General features: G+C 42.9%; 1 protein-coding gene across 1 annotated transcript; it reads left to right on the forward strand.

Moving 5' to 3' along the window:
* The first annotated feature begins 2,089 nt into the window (after positions 1–2,089).
* LOC146246956 (E3 SUMO-protein ligase PIAS1-like) lies at positions 2,090–19,832 on the forward strand. The gene is made up of 14 exons (XM_084682690.1): positions 2,090–2,122; positions 9,492–9,996; positions 14,270–14,354; positions 14,521–14,568; positions 14,678–14,768; positions 15,204–15,338; positions 15,610–15,715; positions 16,104–16,177; positions 16,393–16,553; positions 16,657–16,790; positions 16,952–17,147; positions 17,380–17,516; positions 17,609–17,646; positions 17,771–19,832. The coding sequence occupies exons 1-14, from the start codon at positions 2,099–2,101 to the stop codon at positions 18,506–18,508; spliced, it is 2,472 nt and encodes an 823-aa protein (XP_084538816.1). The 5' UTR covers positions 2,090–2,098; the 3' UTR covers positions 18,509–19,832.
* The last annotated feature ends 656 nt before the right edge of the window (positions 19,833–20,488 follow it).

Raw genomic sequence — 20,488 nt, forward strand, 5'->3', positions numbered from 1 at the left:
CTGACTGTAAGTGCTCTCCCCATCAAGGTCCATTTACTTCGTATAAGAGTATTGTGCATTTCCACAATAAACAGTTATACTGAGATCTAGGTCTTATCAGTCCCTCTGTGTATGTTACTAATTATCATACCCACATAAACACATTTATACTTGCATCACACTATTTTATTTTCTATCATTGGAAGGAGAGAGAGAGAGAAATAGACAGAGAGAGAAAGTGCATAATGAGAACATGGCATATAATGGTAATTGACAAATGGTTATGTAAACATCAACACACCTATTTGCAAAAGGGCATGCATGCCTCTTGATATTCAGTACATTCTGTTAATATAGACAAAAACGTCCTTTCAAAGCTGACCAAAACCCTTTGGACTGTGGGTTTTATCTTCATAAAGAAATTCCCTTCGCTCTATCACGTGTATTGACACAGTCATATTAACCTAGGACAGAATGATTTCAGATACTTTTTGTACTAACAAGAACAGATCATATTGATGTCATAGAATCAAGAACAGAAACGAAATGTTAAGTGAATTATGTAATGAAGGTTTATGTACATATTTGAGAGGCTATCAAATCCTGTTTGGTAATGTCATGACACAAGTTATGACAGCATTGCTAATGGTATCTCTATGATGATTTATGAGGCATTTTAACAATGATCCTTGTTAGCTTGACCTGCACCTGTCCTTTCATGCAGCTAAAACATGAATAGTTGGTTGATATAACAACCTTCCTGATAAGTCAAATGTATTTATACTGGATGTGTGTGCAAAGCACTTTGTCTGAGAAAAATGCCATTGTGAAAGGATTAATTGTTCATCCCAAGCCACAGCCATGTCATCCAGTCATTTCCATCTTGTTATTTGTATGTGTCATTTCAGACTGGAAGCATTATGTCTATTTTGTTAAGATGGACCCAAATTATGGCTTTGATGAAGACCTAACCACAATCCATCAAGCCAGCTCCAATGTGGGTTAGATAAACAAGGGCGCCCTCTGCTGTGCCTTTTCTTTTACACCGAGTTATTGGTCTTTCTGTGGTCTGCAGGAGAATATCCTTCCATGTTAGTGGGCATACATATTTTGCCATAACCTGCTAACTATAACCGTTAGCCATATCACTTTCTGAGAAGGTACCTTTAATTCGGATTGCATTTAAAATGTTTTAAAGCACAACAGTACATTGTATTGAAGTATAGTGAAATGAAACAGATGGAGAAAACATTATTCATGATAAAACAATTGAAATCTGGTAAGATTCTATACTTGTGATCACAGATTAAGAACATGTTTTAAAAGCAGACCAAAAAATAGAATATTTTTGCTTTTTTTTCTCCAACACTTTTATGTACTACAGTATAGTTTTACTAATGTGAGCACATTTTCTAAAGAAGTTCCAAGATACTGGATTATGAGTTATCTCTCTTCCTAGATGCTAGTTACCTAATAAAAAAATGTTGCCTAAAGGTTATATTCAAAATGAGCAATGTTTGAGTTCACACTTTGCAGGCCAATTTGGCATAAAGTAGGTTATCTGATGTATCACTGTGAATACTTCTGTTCTTTTTTCTTACATAGGGCCAATGTTGCCCTTAATTCAAACAACGAAAACGCCTCTAAATTTCCCATCACCAAGATTCCAAACCTGGTCACTAGGGGCTTTGTGTTTTCGACCAGTGGTTTGTGTTTAGGGACATATTGTGTATTCTTGCATCTGTAGTACCGTACCACATAGCCTACATTTGAACACTGACTTTTTTGAAAATATAACAAACTATTTGCCAAGTCTGTATAGTTCCTCGGGCGGGTGCAAATTGGTAAATGTTTTTCCAACCTTCTTGGCTCACTTTAAACTATTGTGCTGTATTGTATTGCGATGATAGTCTTGGATTGGATTGTGTCGTGTTGTTATGTGTTGTTTGTAGTTTGTTGGTTGTTACCGTGTAGAACTCGATCGTGGTACTGATCTTGAAATGAAACAAATTAGCGCAAAAACAAAACTGTTAACTCTTCTGCCGCGCGCGCTTACGCAGCGTATGCGCAAGTAAGTCATCTGACAGCTCCTCATCGCGCTTGCGCTAGGAATTGCAAGATGGCGGAGAGTGCGGAACTGAAGGTAAAGCGCAGCTTAAAATCATTATGAATTGTAAAGGTATTACGCATTTGTATGCAGTGACAAGTCTTTAACGCTTCTATTGAAACGCGCCTTGGAATTAGTCAGAATTGTACATTCTGTGAACACAAAAGTAGAACTTTAATGACCCTTGAGCGCGAAAGCCTGACATAATGTTATTGTTGAGACCGTTTTCCTACTGTAGCCTACTGTAGCCTACCTGCCTATTTGCCTCATACTCAGCAGCAAAATAACATTTATTTCAAACAAGATCTATAATGCTAACAATCATTTATTCCAAACCCTCTGTAATTTGTACGAATCCGTGCACAAAAACTTTGTTGACAGTGTTGCAAAAATGGGTTAATTAGTTAATGCCCGTTCTGTCGGACGCGGATAGGACAGTGTTGAGGGACAGAGAGGTGCACTGTTATTGAAGTAGCCTATCTTAAGTTCGTTTGTTACCGAAGTTATGGCAGAAACTACAAATGCCGAAATTGTCATTCATATTAATGTATTATTATATTTATATTGTTGTTTCATATTAACTATCGAACATGTGGAGTTTTCCGTCAGATGGAGTCATGGGTGTAATGATGTTGTAATGACTGTCCAAATGGCATTAGTCATGGAATAAATCTTATAGTTTAATACCAATTAAACAGATTTCAAACGCATGGATTTTATTCTTGGTGACAAAGACTTGTCCCATGTTAACTCAAAATTTGCATGCAAGTTTTTTTTTGCATGCCTTGGTTTTTCATGTGATGCATTTATTAAACTTTAGTACTTGTGTACTTTAGTAAACAATTTTTGTTTGCCTGCCCACTGGAGTGAGATAGACTTTCTCAGTCACTTGTCCTGTGTTAAGTCACAAAGTTATTGCATGCCGTACTTCCTCTCTCTTATAGTACATTAAACAAAATGTTGATGCAAATTTGTTATGATGCAGACAAGCCTACTTTTCTGTCTGCATCTCTCTCTCTCTCTCTCTCTCTCTCTCTCTCTCTCTCTCTCTCTCTCTCTCTCTCTCACACGCACGCACACACACACACACACACACACACACACACACACACACACACACACACACACACACACACACACACACACACACATGCACACTAACAGCTCGCCAGCCAGGCCTAGTGCTGAGATTGCCCACCAACCTGCTGTCCTCCTCTAGGAGATTAAGGGTTTTGGAGAAGTGAGATCACACAGACAATCAGTGTCTAAGGTTTTCTGCCAGTGACTCCCAGATACAGATGTGTGATATATACGTAGGCCAGTCAGATTTACAGAGTCAATTTCCTTCTTATCTACGGTGGTGTATAGTGGCCAAAAGTTCACCAGCTGTGTTGTTGACTATTATCAGAGTATTCAAAAGAGATATATAGAAGCCATCCTAGTTATGCGACACATCTTTGTTTTTTATTGCCTTTAACTTCAGCAGGCTAGTCAGCTCTGTGAATAATGCAGTAGGGGTGTGTGGGATTACTTGGTGGTGTATCGATCCACAATTGTACCCCTTTATATGATCCACTAGTACTACCAGTTTCATTTAATAGTTTTGTTTTCCTTTATTAAGATCTTCATCCACTGTGAAGGGTCTTTTAAATCTTAAGTTGCACTTGAGTCTGCAGATGCAGCATTGTTTCTATGGAAAAATTCACTGCACTGGAGACTTAGTCATACAGGTGGAGGCTTAATAGCGCTGGTAGCTAGGTTAATCCCTAAATGACAGGTCCCTACTTCTGTTATCCATCTGTTCAACACCTAGCTATTTTTACTAGTTAGCTAGTTATTTTCACTGCGGCTGTCTATACTTTATGAGAGTATGAGACATCATGGATGATGACTATTTTCATTTTTTGAACAGCAGTGCAGACAGACTCCTAAAACAGCAAAGTGGGCAAGTTGAGATAACAGATTGTACAGATGGAGTAGCCAAGTTTTAAATTCTGTTGGGACTTATATGAAACCAACATTCCGTCCCTAAATACTTTCCTTTAGCTTAAGATTTCTCCCAATTCCTTAGTAAAAGTTGGTCTCTGCAGCTATGAATAGGTTTAAGATAAAATAAATAGTTTTGTGAGCCCTGATGACCAAATTAGGTAATGAGGATAAATGAGCCTACCTATTTCTCATATTTATTGGTTATGAAAACATGTCACATGTCTGGACCTAAAGGTCAAATTAGAACATAAACTAAGTGTAGGACAGTAGAAAGAAATGTTCAGGGCAGCCCACTTGACAGGCTTGGTGATAATGATAACAGTGCCTTCGCTAGGTATTTTGTGTTGCCAATTAAAAAATTGCTAGGTGGTAACAAGCAATATGCCTCAAAGCTAGGAACATTCAATTTGATTGTGAAATGTATTATGCAAAGCATTTTTATCACAAAATCTGAACTTTTCTAATTTGACAACTCTCCACTTGGTCAGGCATTCCACTTGCCTGACCAAAAAGTTAGCTTGTCCCGCACAAGCCATCATTCATTAACGCTGTGCCCTGGACCATCAATAAATAGGCCAGTGTACCCTTCGGTGTTCGTGCAAAGCAAAGTCTTTATGTCATGAACCTTGCTATCCGTTATTCTAGGAGCGGTAGAGGAACGTTTTGAGTTTGCTGTTTAGAGTCTTTTGACAGGCAGCTGAAGATGAAGGGCCAGGACTTTATCAGCTCTATGCAGAAGACTTTCTCCTAACTGGCAGCTGCTCCAGTACCTATTTGCAGGTCTCACAGTTTCTCTTCTCAGTTAACCCTCTCTACACCTAAGCTCAAGCTATTACACAACCACGCACATCAGACCTAGTTATAGACAGTGTCAAGGCTATTGCCAGATTGGGTTTCTTCAAGTAAATCTAGTGGTTTGAGCATAGGTTTAAGATTACATAGTCTTTTGGAGGGAGGTTTCACTTAAAGGCTCGTATTAGGCTTGTATCTCAGACTATTTTATTAAGCTTTGTTGTTGCAGTTAAAGTTCTATAGACACTGCCAGTTTCTCTTCTATGAAGTTTGGTTTAAGAATTGTGTTACTGTGAGATTTAAATAACAAGGCCCAGGTTGTGGCTCTCATTCTTTCACTAACTATGTAGATCAGAAGAAGGTTGATGATAACTAATAGTAGAACTGAGAAACATTTGCACAAATCACCTCTTGCTGTGACCTCAAACCTGAGGGATATCACTACATCCAGCCTCCAAGAACTACTTAAATAATATTTATTTATATTTTCAATTGCCCAAGCCAGTGTGAATTACTTTAAAACAGTCAGCCTGATATTCTGTTTCCCGGAAAAGAAATATACTAACTGTAGAATACCCTTTCAATGCTAGCAGGCATATTGATTTAAAAGGTTATTGTTTATCCCAGTCTGCAGCAAACATTGTTAGAAACAGAATTCTGCAGCTAACATTGTTAGAAACAGAATTCTGCAGCAAACATTGTTAGAAACAGAACTCTGGAAAGCACCTTCTGTTCTCTTTTATTTAAAGCCTTTCTCTTGTAGTTGCCTAACAAGACTTTGGAGAGATGAAAAACGATGTTTGTCTTTGATAATCATTATAAGACATTTTTACATCAGCTCAATGTCTCTGCCTTTCCCTCAACTCTTTTTTGTCCCACTTTTTTAGATATTCTTCCCTTCCCTCCTTGTAGATGCATTAGGAAAGGGTGGAGGCAAAATATAATAGGGATTTACTACCAGCATCCAGTTATTAGAAACCAAGATAGCTCCAGGATTTAGAAAGCAGTATTTGCCTATGGCAAGGTGGCATATCTGATCTTCTGCCAGACACCTTCGGGTGCCCTACATCCATGTTTAAATTGTTTTTAACACTGGGAGCAGGCATGTTCCCTCTCATGTCCTCATCTCTTTCTCAGTCATGATGACCTGCATCAAAGTCAGTCAGTTATGACAAACAGAAAACAAAACCAGAAGCACTGCTGAGTTTGGTATTTGCGTGGATTTGATAATCTCCTCCAAGCCTTGGGGTAGCCAGCCGGATAAAAAGTTAGGGCAAAGGTGATCCAGGATTTAGACAGCAGAATACAGCAAAGCTCTAGATTACCTAGATAAGACTCAAAAGCCCTCACTTTTGGGAACAAAAAGTGCAGAAAAACCTCTGTGAGAAGGACATGACGTCTACATGATTATTGTTAGATAGTATCACACTTCTATCTGTGAAGTCGCTCCCACAGAACCATAGTCTGGTTTCACATATCCATTTAAAGTACAGACTGGATGGAGAAACCCAACAGGCCTGTTGTATTATGAAAACACTCATAAGAATTGGGCAAGCTTAAATACATTGGCCACATTATAAAATCATGATACAGTGTCTCACTAGAAGCAATGGTAATGGAACATGTTCCAGTCGCTGATGTAGTTGTCCATGATATGCCTTGTTCTTGCATGTGTCGCCGTTCATTGGAAATACCTCTGCTTCTTTTTTCGATCAGCCTTTTAGCCGTAAGATGATATCAGTGAAATATCACTTCTGAAATATAATTCACTGTCAGCTCCCAGCCTTTATAAGTCTGATAGTTTTGCATTCCTTTGGTCAGAATATCAGTGTAGTGTTTCCCTAGAATGCGCCTTGTGCATGTGATTGCATTTACATGTGTATACAAGTCTAATCACATGGTTTTGTGTGTAAATGGGTGCACACATTTTGACTGGCTTTTGTTCGTGTGTGTACACACCTGCTGTGTGAGTGCCAAAGTGTGAGCATTTCAGGAAAGAGTACTAAAAAAGAAAATCATTGAACGTTTGCATGGGGTGTCACTGTGTGCCCCCAGTGGGTCGTAATTGTATGCGCGTGTGTGCTTTGTATGCGCTAGGTGGGAGCTAATGCATTTGTGTGCGTGTGTTTGAGTGTGTGTTTGAGGATTGTGCATTTGTCCTATCGTACGTGAGTTTGCTGGCCTGTTTGCTGCTGAGTCCCTATTCCCCCTGATAATGAAATGGGAGTTTATTGCTACACTGCAGTCATGTAGCTCAGTGCTTCTCCTGACAGATGAAATGACCCATTCAAAGACAGTGGACTGTTCAGCCAAACCCAGGAGCCACAGCCCAGATTCGCACCTTTAAGCTCAATTTTGTTCCCTGTCTCTTTTTAATATGACTATGCTGTTGATCTGCATGGTTGCCGTAGCTGCAGAGCAGTGGACTGGGAACCGGTGTGTGCGTGTGTGTGTATACGTGTGTATGTACTCTTAATGTGGATTAGTGACAGTTGGTTGTGCTGGTCTATCAGTGCATGTAGTATCCTATGTGTGTGTGTGTGTGTTAATAACATCTGAGCTTCTGTTCAGTGATTTAGTATCATGATTGAGCCCCCCTGTCATCCCCTCTTCTCTATCTCTCTCCCTCTCTTTCTCTTGGTCAAATCCTTTTCTCTCTTCTCTTCCCCCCTATCTCTCACACTAAAGAACATGCCTATTTGAAAAGACTCTTAAATGGCAATATTAACCATCAGACCATAAGCATAAGTGGCAAGCACAGAGCTTTGTGTTTGTAGTGTAAACTGTGACTATTGGGTGGAGCTAACACTACTAGGCACGGCTTGTGCCAAGCTGTCACTGCAGACTAGACACACATGAATGCATACAGTTACACTAACAAGCATGTGCACAAGCATACAGATTCAATGAAGAAGAGCCCCATGTTGGGATATTCATTGAGTTTTTCTCTGACCAAAGTTTCTGTGCTGTTTTTCTCTCTCATTTGTTTTGTTGGCCTATATCTGTATACTATGTGTGTGTTTCTCTTTGTGTTTATGATCATGTGTGGAGTGTTCAAGTAGGTGTGCTAAGTTGTTGTTTATCCGGGATCTGTCAGGGGATGACTTATATGAAGTCAAACCACACCTCACATGGGCTTCCTTTTAAAGGTGTGCATGTATGGATGTGTGTGTATGTGCGCACCTCTCCCAGCATGTGCCTCTGCTATTTGATTGCATTAACAAGGCTACATAACGTGCGAGTGTGTATGCATACACGGTTGATGTTCTTGGTATTTGTGTGTGTGCTTGTATGCATAATCTTTCTTTTACTGAGGGGAGGCCTTGAATATGTTCCATAACAGAGCACACAGCTTCTGCCTGTACTGTCACTTCTTATCCAACACATACACAAACACACACCACACACACACACCACACCAAAGCACACTTAACTACATACTTCACTACACACGTAAACCTCTTTTCTCTCTCTGGACATGGTGCTCTTGTATTTCTTCCTCTTTCTCTCTAGGGGTATTTTACCGCTCTCTGTTACTCGCACTGTTTGTCTGTCTCACTTTCTCTCTCTTATAGCTTCTTATAGTGTTAAATTTTATAGCATAATCTGGAATGTGAAGATGGCCTGCTTTGAAGCCAAAGAACACATCACTTGATTTACATTTACAACAGACAGTTTCACAGTCTTTGGTACGTCAACGGAAACTGCCAACAATCTTCAGTATGCACTACACAAAGATGTTTAGGACAATCAGTGTATTGTACATATCTGTAATATTAAAAAAAATATATATTCTGGAATGATTCCTGTGATTCAGCCAGTCATGTGACAACTGCATGGAAACAAAAATATTATTGGCCAATGGCCACTTAATAGTCTTGAGATGCTGTTGGAGGTAAAATGTGTCATTTGCATCCAAGTAGCTCGGGAATGAATAGGAGCTCCTTTCTGTTTGGTTCCATTCTCCAGGGTTAGGCGAGTGGAAATATCATAGGTCAGAACAGCAGTAAAATGAAATTTGATGGTGAAACATAATTTCTTCACCCGGAGGGAGAACGTTGATTCTAGACAATAGTCCCTTTGTTTTTGGTAATATGTTTCTAGCAAGATATTATAGAACAAACCTACTGTGAAAAAATCTTTAAATTATGCTTTATGAAAAGCCTTGAAAGAAAGAATATTCTATGACCACCACAACCCTAACTCAAGGTTTATTCCAGTACACAGCTGTTACACCTGTTATAGCACTGTAGATATGCTGGTCTACTGTACTTCAAACAGCATACATCACTGAAGGACTTGTTTGTGCATCGATATATAGGCTGGTGGTGGTCATTTGAATTTCCTTTGAGGCTTTTCACAAACCATAATTTACCACATGAAACAGTTTGTTGTTTTTAATTGATTCAGAGGATAAATGCAGATGCTGATTGTTTATTGCCAATAACATTTATCGGTCTGTCTATATCCTAACTAGTTGTGTGTATTGATGTGTGGTTGATTGGGGGCATATTTCAGAATGCGGTAAGAATGATTTAGACCAGACGATATTCACTCTTGTTGACCAGCTCTTTCTCTTGTCTCTTTTTTTGTCCCTCTCTCCCTCTCTTCTCCTCGGCCACAGCAAATGGTGATGAGTCTCCGTGTCTCAGAGCTGCAGGTTCTGCTGGGATATGCCGGGCGAAACAAGCACGGGCGCAAACACGAGCTTCTCACCAAGGCCCTGCAGCTACTCAAGGCTGGCTGCAGCCCCGCCATCTGCATGAAGGTCAAGGAGCTGTACCGCCGACGCTTCCCCACCAAAATGGTCCCCCCCACGGAGATGACCCTGCCTGGACCACACCACCCGGCCTCTGGGGGGCTGGTCAGTGGAGGGGGCGCCGTGCTTCCTGCTGGACTCACCCAGCTGGCATATGAGGGCCACGCGGGGGCGCCCTCACCGGCAGCGCTTCTGCCTCTGTCTCTGCTGGGGCCTGGGAAGCACGAGCTGAGCTCACTCACAGCGTCAGGACACCACTTGGGGTCGGCAGCAGCAGCAGCCACGCTGCACCCTGTGCACCCTGACGTCAAGCTGCAAAAGCTGCCCTTCTACGACATGCTGGACGAGCTGATTAAGCCCACCAGTATAGGTGAGAGAGGTCAAATGGGTGGAGAGAGGTGGGGATCTGGGATACCTCAAGACTGCATTAACACTTAACTTGACTCGCATTTGAAGCATATATTTTACATTTTATTTTTGCTCAAAGGCACAAAGCAGCAAACTTCATTCCTATCTATTGATTATCCAATTAATTTGCCTTATGCTGAATTCCGAATTTAAGGCCTGAAATCTATGCAATGGGCTTCCACTCAATTATATTAGTTTGTTTAGGTGTGCATTACAAATCCAACTGGGCCTTGTCATCTGATAAAAATACTTTAAACCAATGGAATTCAAGTGCAATTCTATGGAAATGTATCCATGTTCCTACATTAGCATTTTAATTGAGTGCAAAGGGATTGAGATGAATGTGTTGCATGTAAAACACATCACCTTCACCACAAATGTCCACATGCACACACACACAAACATCTTTCACTCTATTTCTCTCCAATCGTTCTTGCTCACAAACGATTTGCATGGAGAGTGATACATTCATGCAAGCATACACCTGTGCCTGCAAGCACTTATCAGTTAAATGTCTTGGCCACACACACACACAGAAACATACCACAAAGAATTCCTGAGCCACACATTCATACATACAGTACTTTCATGTAAATTATGCATCTACATACATTTTTCTACAGGAACTGAACAGGGACAAATATGGGAGAAGGCGAGGGAAAGGGTGAGAGGTGAGAGGAAAGTGAGAGAGGGTTAGAGAGAGTGAGAGGGAGTGAGAGAGGGTTAGAGAGAGTGAGTGAGAGATTTAGAGAGAGAGTGAGAGAGTTAGAGAGAGTGAGAGGGAGTGAGAGAGTGTTAGAGAGAGTGAGTGAGAGATTTAGAGAGAGAGTGAGAGAGTTAGAGAGAGTGAGAGGGAGTGAGAGAGTGTTAGAGAGAGTGCGAGGGAGTGAGAGAGTGTTAGAGAGAGTGAGAGGGAGTAAGAGAGTGTTAGAGAGAGGGAGTGAGAGAGTGAGAGAGTTAGAGAGAGTGAGAGGGAGTTAGAGAGAGTTAGAGAGAGTGAGATGGAGTGAGATGGAGTGAAAGAGTGTTAGAGAGAGTGAGAGGGAGTGAGAGAGTGTTAGAGAGAGTGAGAGGGAGTGAGAGAGTGAGAGAGTTAGAGAGAGAGTGAGAGGGAGTTAGAGGGAGTAAGAGAGAGTGAGATAATGGAATGTGAGGATGTGATGTCTTCCCCCTATCTGGAGGATAAAGACTATTTGTAGCTATGAAGAGCTGACCCTCTTCCTCTCCATAGGACAGCCACACTTTCAAATGAAGGAGGGTGATCAATGCTAGTTTGCTCTCTCTCTCTCTTTATCTCTCTCCTCTTTTTCTCTATGAGAGAGAGAAAGAGTCGTCGGGGTCAGTCCAATCTCAACCTCTCTTTTTATGTCCAGCCTTTTCGCTCACACAGTTGTGTTGGCCTATGTGAGTAAATGCATGCTCGTGCCATCTCTCTCTCTACACCCACCCGTCCAACTCACTCATTTTTTATTTTCCGCTGGCAAGATTCCCCTGCCTCATGCATCTTACTCTCTATTATCTCTGTTATTTTATCTATGGCTCCATTCTCCTCTCCTCCCCTCAGTGTCTCTTTGTGTATCATTAGCTCTCTTACTTGCCACTCCCCTGTTCTCTTTTTCCACCATTTTGGCTCCTTACTCGGTCTTCTCTCTTTCAAGCTGTACTTGAACATTGTTTGTCTCTCAGCCCTTGTTCTCACTCTCTCTCCAACCCTCCTCTGTTCTTATCTTCAGAGTAGAGACAGTAGCCTATCCCCTGCTCCTCGGAAAGACACTGATTGATTGAAATGAGTCTGAGAGAGAAAGTTTCACTGGCGTGGGGTAACTCCTTCTCCTCTTGTCTCTGGAACACAGATCTCGCAATTATCATTTGCTTCATCATCGGGCGCAGACGTGAGCTTCTGTATTCATTATGCAAATCATGGTGTGCATACATTAAGAAGATTTAATCACGGCAGATTATGGGCTCAGAGCAGAGGAATTATACATGCAACATGGGGGAGAGGGGAGGCTGCGGTATCTTGTGTGTCATATTATCAAAGGAGAAAAAAGTTTAATTTAAATTTCTGAAGTAATTTCTCCTTTTGTAATGTCCAATTGAGGATGGGAGAAATCTTCCGATTTAGGAAGTGGATGAATGCAACTAAGGCCTAATTCAGCTCAACAGGTCTCCTAAGGTGGTCCCTGCCTTCACAGGTTCCACTGTCATGTTAACATACTCTCCTCAAAATGTCAGCTAGGTTGAGGCTAACCTTTCAAGGGTTAGCATGTTACATGGAATGGCTGCTGATGGAGCTCTGCCTCACCAAACAACATGGGCAACATCGTGTTCAGCCAGGCCCAGAGAATGTGGCAAATATTTGGACATGAACAGGCTTTTCAGTAGTACCTCATTAAAGTGCTACAATAAAACGTTATGGTATTGCGTATGCCAGTGTTACACAACTTTCAGTGTTGATTTGCTTCCATCAACTGAAATAATTGTTGTACTGCTCCATGATAGCAGAGATGATGCCCAGTCAGAACACAATCACTGGCAAATACACACATACACTTTGCAACTAATGCAAATGCAAGCTCCTACAAAAGTATAAACTTGCATGCACGCTCACTACCATCCTTGATATCACAACTATCGCTTTTCTAATAAACACACAACCACCCATCCCTACCTAACTCAACTCCTGTCTGGATTTGAGTTATGCAGGGACCTTAATACACCAACCACTTCATGTCATGACCTCTGAAAACAGACCTCACAACTCCTACTCCTCACAGCTACAAACTACAAAACCCACAAGCAGCACCGAATACACTGCTCAAAACACACACTCAAAGGTCACTGAGATGGATAAAGCAGACTCAGTTTTATTGTATTTGAAATATTGAAATATCCCCCTCAGGGATCTATACTGGTCCTTCTCATAGTGTATCTGTCCACATTGCATCCATTGGCTGTACTAAGGACTAATCTAATGCTGAAGAGAAAAGGGGGGGAGGTGTAATCGGGAGGTTGGAAGAGGAGAGAGCACAAATGGAAAGGGGGAGAAGAGAGAGGGAGACTAGAAGGGGGGAGGGGAAAAAGAGAGAGAGCAGAAAGAGAGGAGAGTGGAGGAGGGTGAGAGGGAGCAAGAACAAAAGAAAGGAAGGAGAAAGCCTGAGCTGGAGTGAGAAGCAGCAGGAATGGGAGAGAGAGTACAAGAGGAGAGATGAGTGGTAAAGCAACAGAAGGGGGGATGTGGAGAAAGAGAGAGCAATCACAGGAGGGGGGGGGGCGGGTACGTAACTGGAGAGAGAACATGAAAGGGAGAGAATGGCTGGAGAGAGAGGGGGGGGAGTACAAGAACAAGAAAGAGACAGCATGAGGGAGAGAGTGGGGGAGAGGGAGGGAGGGAGGGAGGAAGAAATGGTCTATTTATAGAACATGCACTCAGGAGGCTGGTAGGAGGACATCTATGGTTGTTAGGAACTGTACTAACGTCTCTCAAGGATTTTTGTTATTTTCCTTTTCTCTTATGCTAATGCAGAGCTTATTAGGTGTAGTACGCTATAATATCACGCCCCCTAATCAGTAATGCACCCCTCCCCCCTACTTTTTATCTTGGCTATCAGGGAATATATGTATGTGTGATGACGCAAGTTACATGGGGTGTACTCTTCCACACAAGCACACACACTTCCACATGCACATCTTCACCTAAACAGGAAGTAATAACATCTTCAAACCAAGCAGTCAGGAGAGAGGGGGAGAAACTTGAAGACAACCCCAGCCTTAATATCAACGTGTATCAAAAGGAAGGCAATCAAGCTGGTTTTCAGTACATTGACAACTTACACAGTAGCTAATGATATCCAAATGCATGTCCGGAATGTTAATGCATTCTTTTTGGTTTTAATCGGGCCTAGCAGTTCCACACGCTCTGTGTGCTATGCCAGATCTTTCTGATGCTTGGAAAATATTGGATTGTGCTGCTCTGGGGTATTTTAAGGGCCAGCAGGCAGATACAAAAATGTTGTTTGCAGCTCAGAAGACTCATGAAGCACTAAACCTAGGATAGTGCACCTGTTATTTAGAGAAGAGACTGTAGAGACCGACACACTAAAGTCTCTTTTGGTTGAGGACTCTCTCAGTCATAGTGTCTGTATTATTTCACATAATTCTTTTCCTGCATTATCCTTAGCAATTACTTCTCAATCTCATCTCTTGCTTTTTTCTCTCTCCCTTCCCCTCTGCAGCATCGGACAACAGCCAGCGTTTTCAGGAAACGTGTTTTGCATTTGCACTAACACCACAGCAAGTCCAGCTGATCAGCAGCTCAATGTGAGTGAGTCCAGGCTTCCAAAATATTAAACCACTTGCAGGTTCAGTGTCGTAGCATACAGTACAACCACGCATGACAAGCTCACAACATAAAAACAGCAATAAACTGTGTTTCTGATTGAAATCATTAATCATTTATTTACTAAACAATGATATATTTTCCTAGGGACAACTCGGGGACCAAATGTGACTTCTCAGTTCAAGTACAGTTACGGTAAAAGCCCTCCGCACTGAATACAGGCAAATATGTGACATGTTAGCATTACTGTAGCCTAACATTCGTGTAGGAATACTAATATTGATCAATGATCTATGTCATGCAGGTTTTGTCTGTCAGAGACTAGTTGTCCTCAGGAAGATCACTTTCCACCCAGCCTGTGTGTGAAAGTGAATGGGAAGCCGTGTAACCTCCCGGTAGGAAGTGCTCCGGCTCTGTCTACAACCTACAACACCAACTGTGTCACAAACGTGTTACTGAAGTGTTGCTACTGGGACTAAAGACTACATATTGAGTCTCAAAATGAGCATTGTTACTGAACATAGCACACACGCATGGCACCTTTCCACTAGGCTTGCTGAGCCTGTCAGCTTTGATGGTGTGCTGGCAGTCTCTGCTTTCATTGTTACTGAGATGATTCCTGACTATCTGGAAAAAGAAAATCTTCTCTCACCCTTTCATACAACGATGATAAGACATCCCACTGCTCTTCCTCTGGATCTCTCTGTCCCCATGTCCTTCTGTATGTCTAACGCTTGACCCCTACCATGTGTTTCCTTAACCTCCATCACCCTTTCATTCAAAGATGTTGACATCTCTGTCATTCTGTCTCACCCTATGTCCCTTCCCAGGGCTATCTTCCTCCTACCAAAAACGGTGTGGAGCCCAAAAGGCCCAGCCGGCCCATCAACATCACCTCACTGGTCCGATTGTCCACCACGGTCCCTAACACCATTCTGGTATCATGGACGGCTGAGATTGGCCGGGTAAGAAGAGCCTGAGGTCTAATAAGAGACTCCTCAATCCTCAGTGGCGTTCTGTGCTCAAGCTGGACTTCTTGCCGAGGACAAATGTCAGCTAGGCAATATTTGCACAGTGGAGTCGTTCCAACGAGTCTCATCTTGATGGAATGCATAGGCTCGTGTGTGTACGTGTGCAATGTATTTGAGAATGTAATGTTCAAATGTGCACAAACGCGTGTCCGCAAATATTTGTCATGTTTCATGTGTGCGTTTCATGTGCTGGGGATGTTCACAGAGCTACTCCATGGCGGTCTACCTGGTCAAGCAGCAGACGTCCACAGTGCTGCTACAGAGACTACGCTCCAAAGGAATCAGAAACCCAGACCACTCCAGAGCCCTCAGTAAGAACATCTAGCATGATGTGCTACCCGAGCATGCTGAGGAGTGTGCTAAGCTACATGCTCGGTGTGTTTCTAGGGATTTAGCCAAAGGAAACTGTCTCTGACAGTTGGTTACCTAATACAGAAGCCACTGCGTTTGTCTGTGCGCGCTGTGCTTCTATGATACTCACATGTAGCAGGATTACAGTCTGGTTTACAGGTTCAGCAGCAACTCTTCAGCAAGTGTAGGATTCCATTATATGCTGAAATTGCTCTGGGATTTGTTTTTTAGGGTGAAGATGAAAAGTGAATAGTTATAGGAGGAGAAAACCGCCATTGAGAGGGGTCTGGTTGCGTTCGGTAGATCTGTAATGTGCTGTGTGTCGCTGTATTCTCTCCTCCCCTTTAGTCAAAGAGAAGTTGACAGCAGACCCAGACAGTGAGATCGCTACTACCAGTCTACGTGTGTCGTTACTTTGCCCGGTAAAACAAAACACACACACACGGTTCCACTTGTTCCACGTCTTTGTTCATCCTTGAACCCCCTATCATGTGTATCTTGTTTCAGAGAGTGTATATTCCGACCCATCCACAAACCTCTGCCACGCCTCACTGTGCTTGATGCACCTGGCCACTTGTCTCCTTAATCCCATCAATTTACCTCGACTGTGTGTGTGTGTGTGTGTGTTTGTATGCAGCTGGGAAAGATGCGCCTGATGATCCCATGCAGGGCGCTGACGTGCTCCCACCTGCAGTGCTTCGACGCCACTCTTTACATCCAGATGAATGAGAAGAAGCCCACCTGGGTGTGCCCCGTGTGTGACAAGAAGGCCCCATACGAGCACCTCATCATCGACGGGTGAGAGCAGCAGTGTTACTCTGAACATGAGAACAATACTCTATTGGTCAGCTTTAAAAAAATAAGAAAATACAACAAGGGCTCATCTGTTTGTCTCTCCCAGGTTATTCATGGAGATTCTCAACACCTGTGTAGACTGTGACGATATCCAGTTTAAGGAGGATGGCAACTGGGCCCCCATGAGGTCAAAGAGGGAAGTGCAAGAAGTGTCCTCAGCTCCATGTAACGGTGTGGAAGGTGAGAAACAGCCGGGCAGTTCAACAGCACAAGTGGCCGTGCGAGTGCGTAAATCACTCATCCGGTCTCCACCACACCTTTGTCGTGCTTTCGCGAGGACACAATTCTCTCTCTCTCACACACAAACACGCTCTCTCTAACTCCCCCCCCCCCCCCTTCAGGCTCTTGTCGGACAGCCGGGGGAGAACATAGTGTGGTGTCCCACAGCACCAATGACGGTGCTCACAGGAGGCAGGTGGAGGTGATTGACCTGACCCTGGACAGCTCCTCCTCTGAGGAGAGTGAAGACCTGCCTCCCCCACCCAAGAGGGCCTGCCCATCCCTGTCGCCCACCTCGCCACCCCCCATCAGCAATGGGTGAGGCCCGAGAGGGCATTGTGAAATAATTCCCTGTTTGCAGCTGAGCACACAAGCACCAATCATATACATTTACCACAGATGGACTCCATTAAGTTGAACACAAATCTTAAGGATGATCAATGGAGTTGGAAAAAAAAAAAAACATGTCGCCACTTCTGCCCATACATCTTCTCACTCTCTATGTTGAACCCCCCCTCCCTCTTTTTTTTCTTCTTGTGTCCATGTGTAGAGTGTTGAACCTGCACCACCAAGCATCCCCTGTGAGCCGTACCCCCAGCATGCAGGCGGTAGACAGCAGCTACATCCCTCCAGTACCCCCCCTCATCCAGGACTACCGGCAGTACTACTCACCCAACGACCTGTCAGGTAACACACCATATCTCTCATTCCAATCTTGTTGAACAAAAATTGTCATATAGAACATATAAACCAAATTAATCTTGTATTTGATTTAGCAGATCTGAATTTTTTCTCCTTCCTGCAAGGTGACAATCAGGTACAATATGTTTCATCCATTCAAAATCTAGTATCAAACTGTATAGTATAACCACCGCCCTTACTGACAACAGGCAATGGCTTGTCAACTGTATTTATTCTCCCTTGTGTGTGTGCATGTGTAGCATTACAACATGGTGATGGCGGCAGCGGCGGCCGCCTCAGCATCAGATGACCATGAGCTGCTCCTCAACCGCTTCCTGCCATTCGGCTCCTCCTCCTCACAACTGTTCCTGGACCAATCGAGCGTCGCTTCCGCCGGCTCAGTGCCCCTGGCCACTCATGGCAGCAGCAGCTCAAGCAGCAGTAGCAGCAGCCTGGTGTCCTCCAGCAGCCTCAGAGACAGCACGCTCCCCCACAGCAGCCTCAGAGACAGCACACTCCCCCACAGAAGCCTCAGAGACAGTACGCTCTCCCACAGCAGCCTCAGAGACAGCACACTCCCCCACAGCAGCCTCAGAGACAGCACACTGTCCCACAGCAGCCTCAGAGACAGCACACTGTCCCACAGCAGCCTCAGAGACAGCACACTGTCCCACAGCAGCCTCAGAGACAGCACACTCCCCCACAGCAGCCTCAGAGACAGCACGCTCCCCCACAGCAGCCTCAGAGACAGCACGCTCCCCCACAGCAGCCTCAGAGACAGCACGCTCCCCCACAGCAGCCTCAGAGACAGCACACTCCCCCACAGCAGCCTCAGAGACAGCACGCTCCCCCACAGCAGCCTCAGAGACAGCACGCTCTCCCACAGCAGCAGCAGCACACACTTGCATACACACTCTGGCGTAATGGGCAGGACCAGCTCCGAAGTGGCAGCCACAGCCATGTACGGCATCATGCCCGATGTCATATCGCTCGACTGACCCCTGTAGACTGAAGCAACCTGTTCTACAACAGCGGTCAGCAATCATGAAATTATTTTTGCAACTAAGCTGCTGAACTGATATGAGCTTTAAGAGCTGTCAGGGTAACTTTTGTCTGTGGAGGACCTTTCACCTGACCCCCGATTGACCTGGAAACAATTCTGCAGTTTGTTTCAAACACCAAGTGGCTAGACTGGCCACAAATCAATTAATTGTCTGAGGTCTGTGGCTTGGTCACTGAACACAGTATGACTGAAGTGCTACACTGGTACCATTTTGGCAAGAACTGCCTTGAGCAGAAAGAAGGAATTTTTATATGAAAATTGACATTGTGTATACAGAACTAAATCTATTTTCCTCTTTTACTTTTGTACATTAACTAGAGACTTTTCCTGTCCAAATGAGTTACTTCAATGGACATTTTGAAGTGGACGCCAAAGCATTTTTTGGTTTACACCGCATTATAAAATGTTCATTGCTTGCAAATCACAGCATTTTTTATGTTTATTTTCCTTTCAACAGATTCCATTTCTAATGTAATCTTCGTCACACGCATCCATGATATTACTTTTCTCTGCATCTGTGTTATTACTCTCAAATGTGATTCACAAACCTGACACTGTCCTCCATCTAAGGCAAGGAAGATCCAAAAGACCTTAAGATAGTTTGAATGGTTCCAATGAACAAATTTACCTTCCAAAGTGGATCTCTATACATCTGTTCCTGTACTTATTATTTTTATTATTCATATAACTTATCTAACTATAATATATAAACTATTAAATGCATTCCCCGGGGCCTTCAGGTTTTTGTGACAGGGAAAGTGTATAAATGAAACCTTTTTTTTTTTTTTCAAAGAGCTGGAAGGTAAATTGAAGTTTAAGGTGTGATCATGAGGGTGCGATTGATTGATTTAGATAAATCTTCTCAATCCTCAACCATCTCAATAGGAACTACAAGGCTGTCTTAGTATATCACTATTTCAACTTCAATGACCTTAAACCTTTTACTGAAAAAATCTGTCCTCTGATATTTAGGCTCTTTTAGTTTTTCAGGACAACTTATTTTTTGGCTACTTTTACTTTGAGCCTTTTCAAACTCTATTTATTTTGTAGCTTTGCTAACCCCTGCTTTAGCAAAATACCAGAAAAACTGACTACGTATGGAATCTCAGTGCAGGTTAATCTGTATGGGACAGTGTGACATTGCTTTCAGTCAAGTATTTTCAAATTCTTTGTTAGGTCTTTCCCATCAATTTAACTCTAGTCTAATTATTTCAGTGCAAGTTTTTCAGAAATTAAATTACTGTTCAAATATATTCTAACTACCATTGGTGATGATAAGCTTTGGAAGAGAGACTTGATTTTCAATATTGGATGTAGCAGTAAGATATGATAGAGAATTTTCAACACAATGCTACCATTCCAAGTCTAACTTTGCTTTCATCAACAACCAAAATGACTGCTGTGAAGTCACTTGTTCACCCCATTTGTTTTACAGCCCTTCACATATCTTTCCTTTTAATAACGGGACACAACAACTTCACCCGCATGTTAGGTTTGGGTGTCTTTAGATTGTCTCTAGATTTACCCTACTGCCACCATTGGTGATGTGAGGTGAACAATATAAAGTTAGGGATCCCATGAGGACAGTTGCTTCTAGGGCAGGAAGTTATCTCTCTCGCCCCCCCCCCGCCTCTCTCTCTCTCTCTCTCTCTCTCTCTCTCTCTCTCTCTCTCTCTCTCTCTCTCTCTCTGTCTCTCTCTCCCTCTCTGTGTCTCTCTGATGAATCTAAAGTGAAACATTATATGTCAGACAGCTGCTTATATAAACATGGACCATTCTTGCCAAAGTTAAACAACAGCTGTGTTAGCTGTTTTGAATTTTAGCATTTTTCAGTAACTTGTGGTTGCAGAGAGTCAGGTATCAGTACAGCACTGAGAATAGAAAGCACAGGGTATGCTTCAGATGTGGGAATGAC

This window comes from Hypomesus nipponensis, chromosome 19 (genome assembly GCF_054491055.1).
Source record: "Hypomesus nipponensis isolate SF chromosome 19, ASM5449105v1, whole genome shotgun sequence".
Lineage (NCBI taxonomy): Eukaryota > Metazoa > Chordata > Actinopteri > Osmeriformes > Osmeridae > Hypomesus > Hypomesus nipponensis.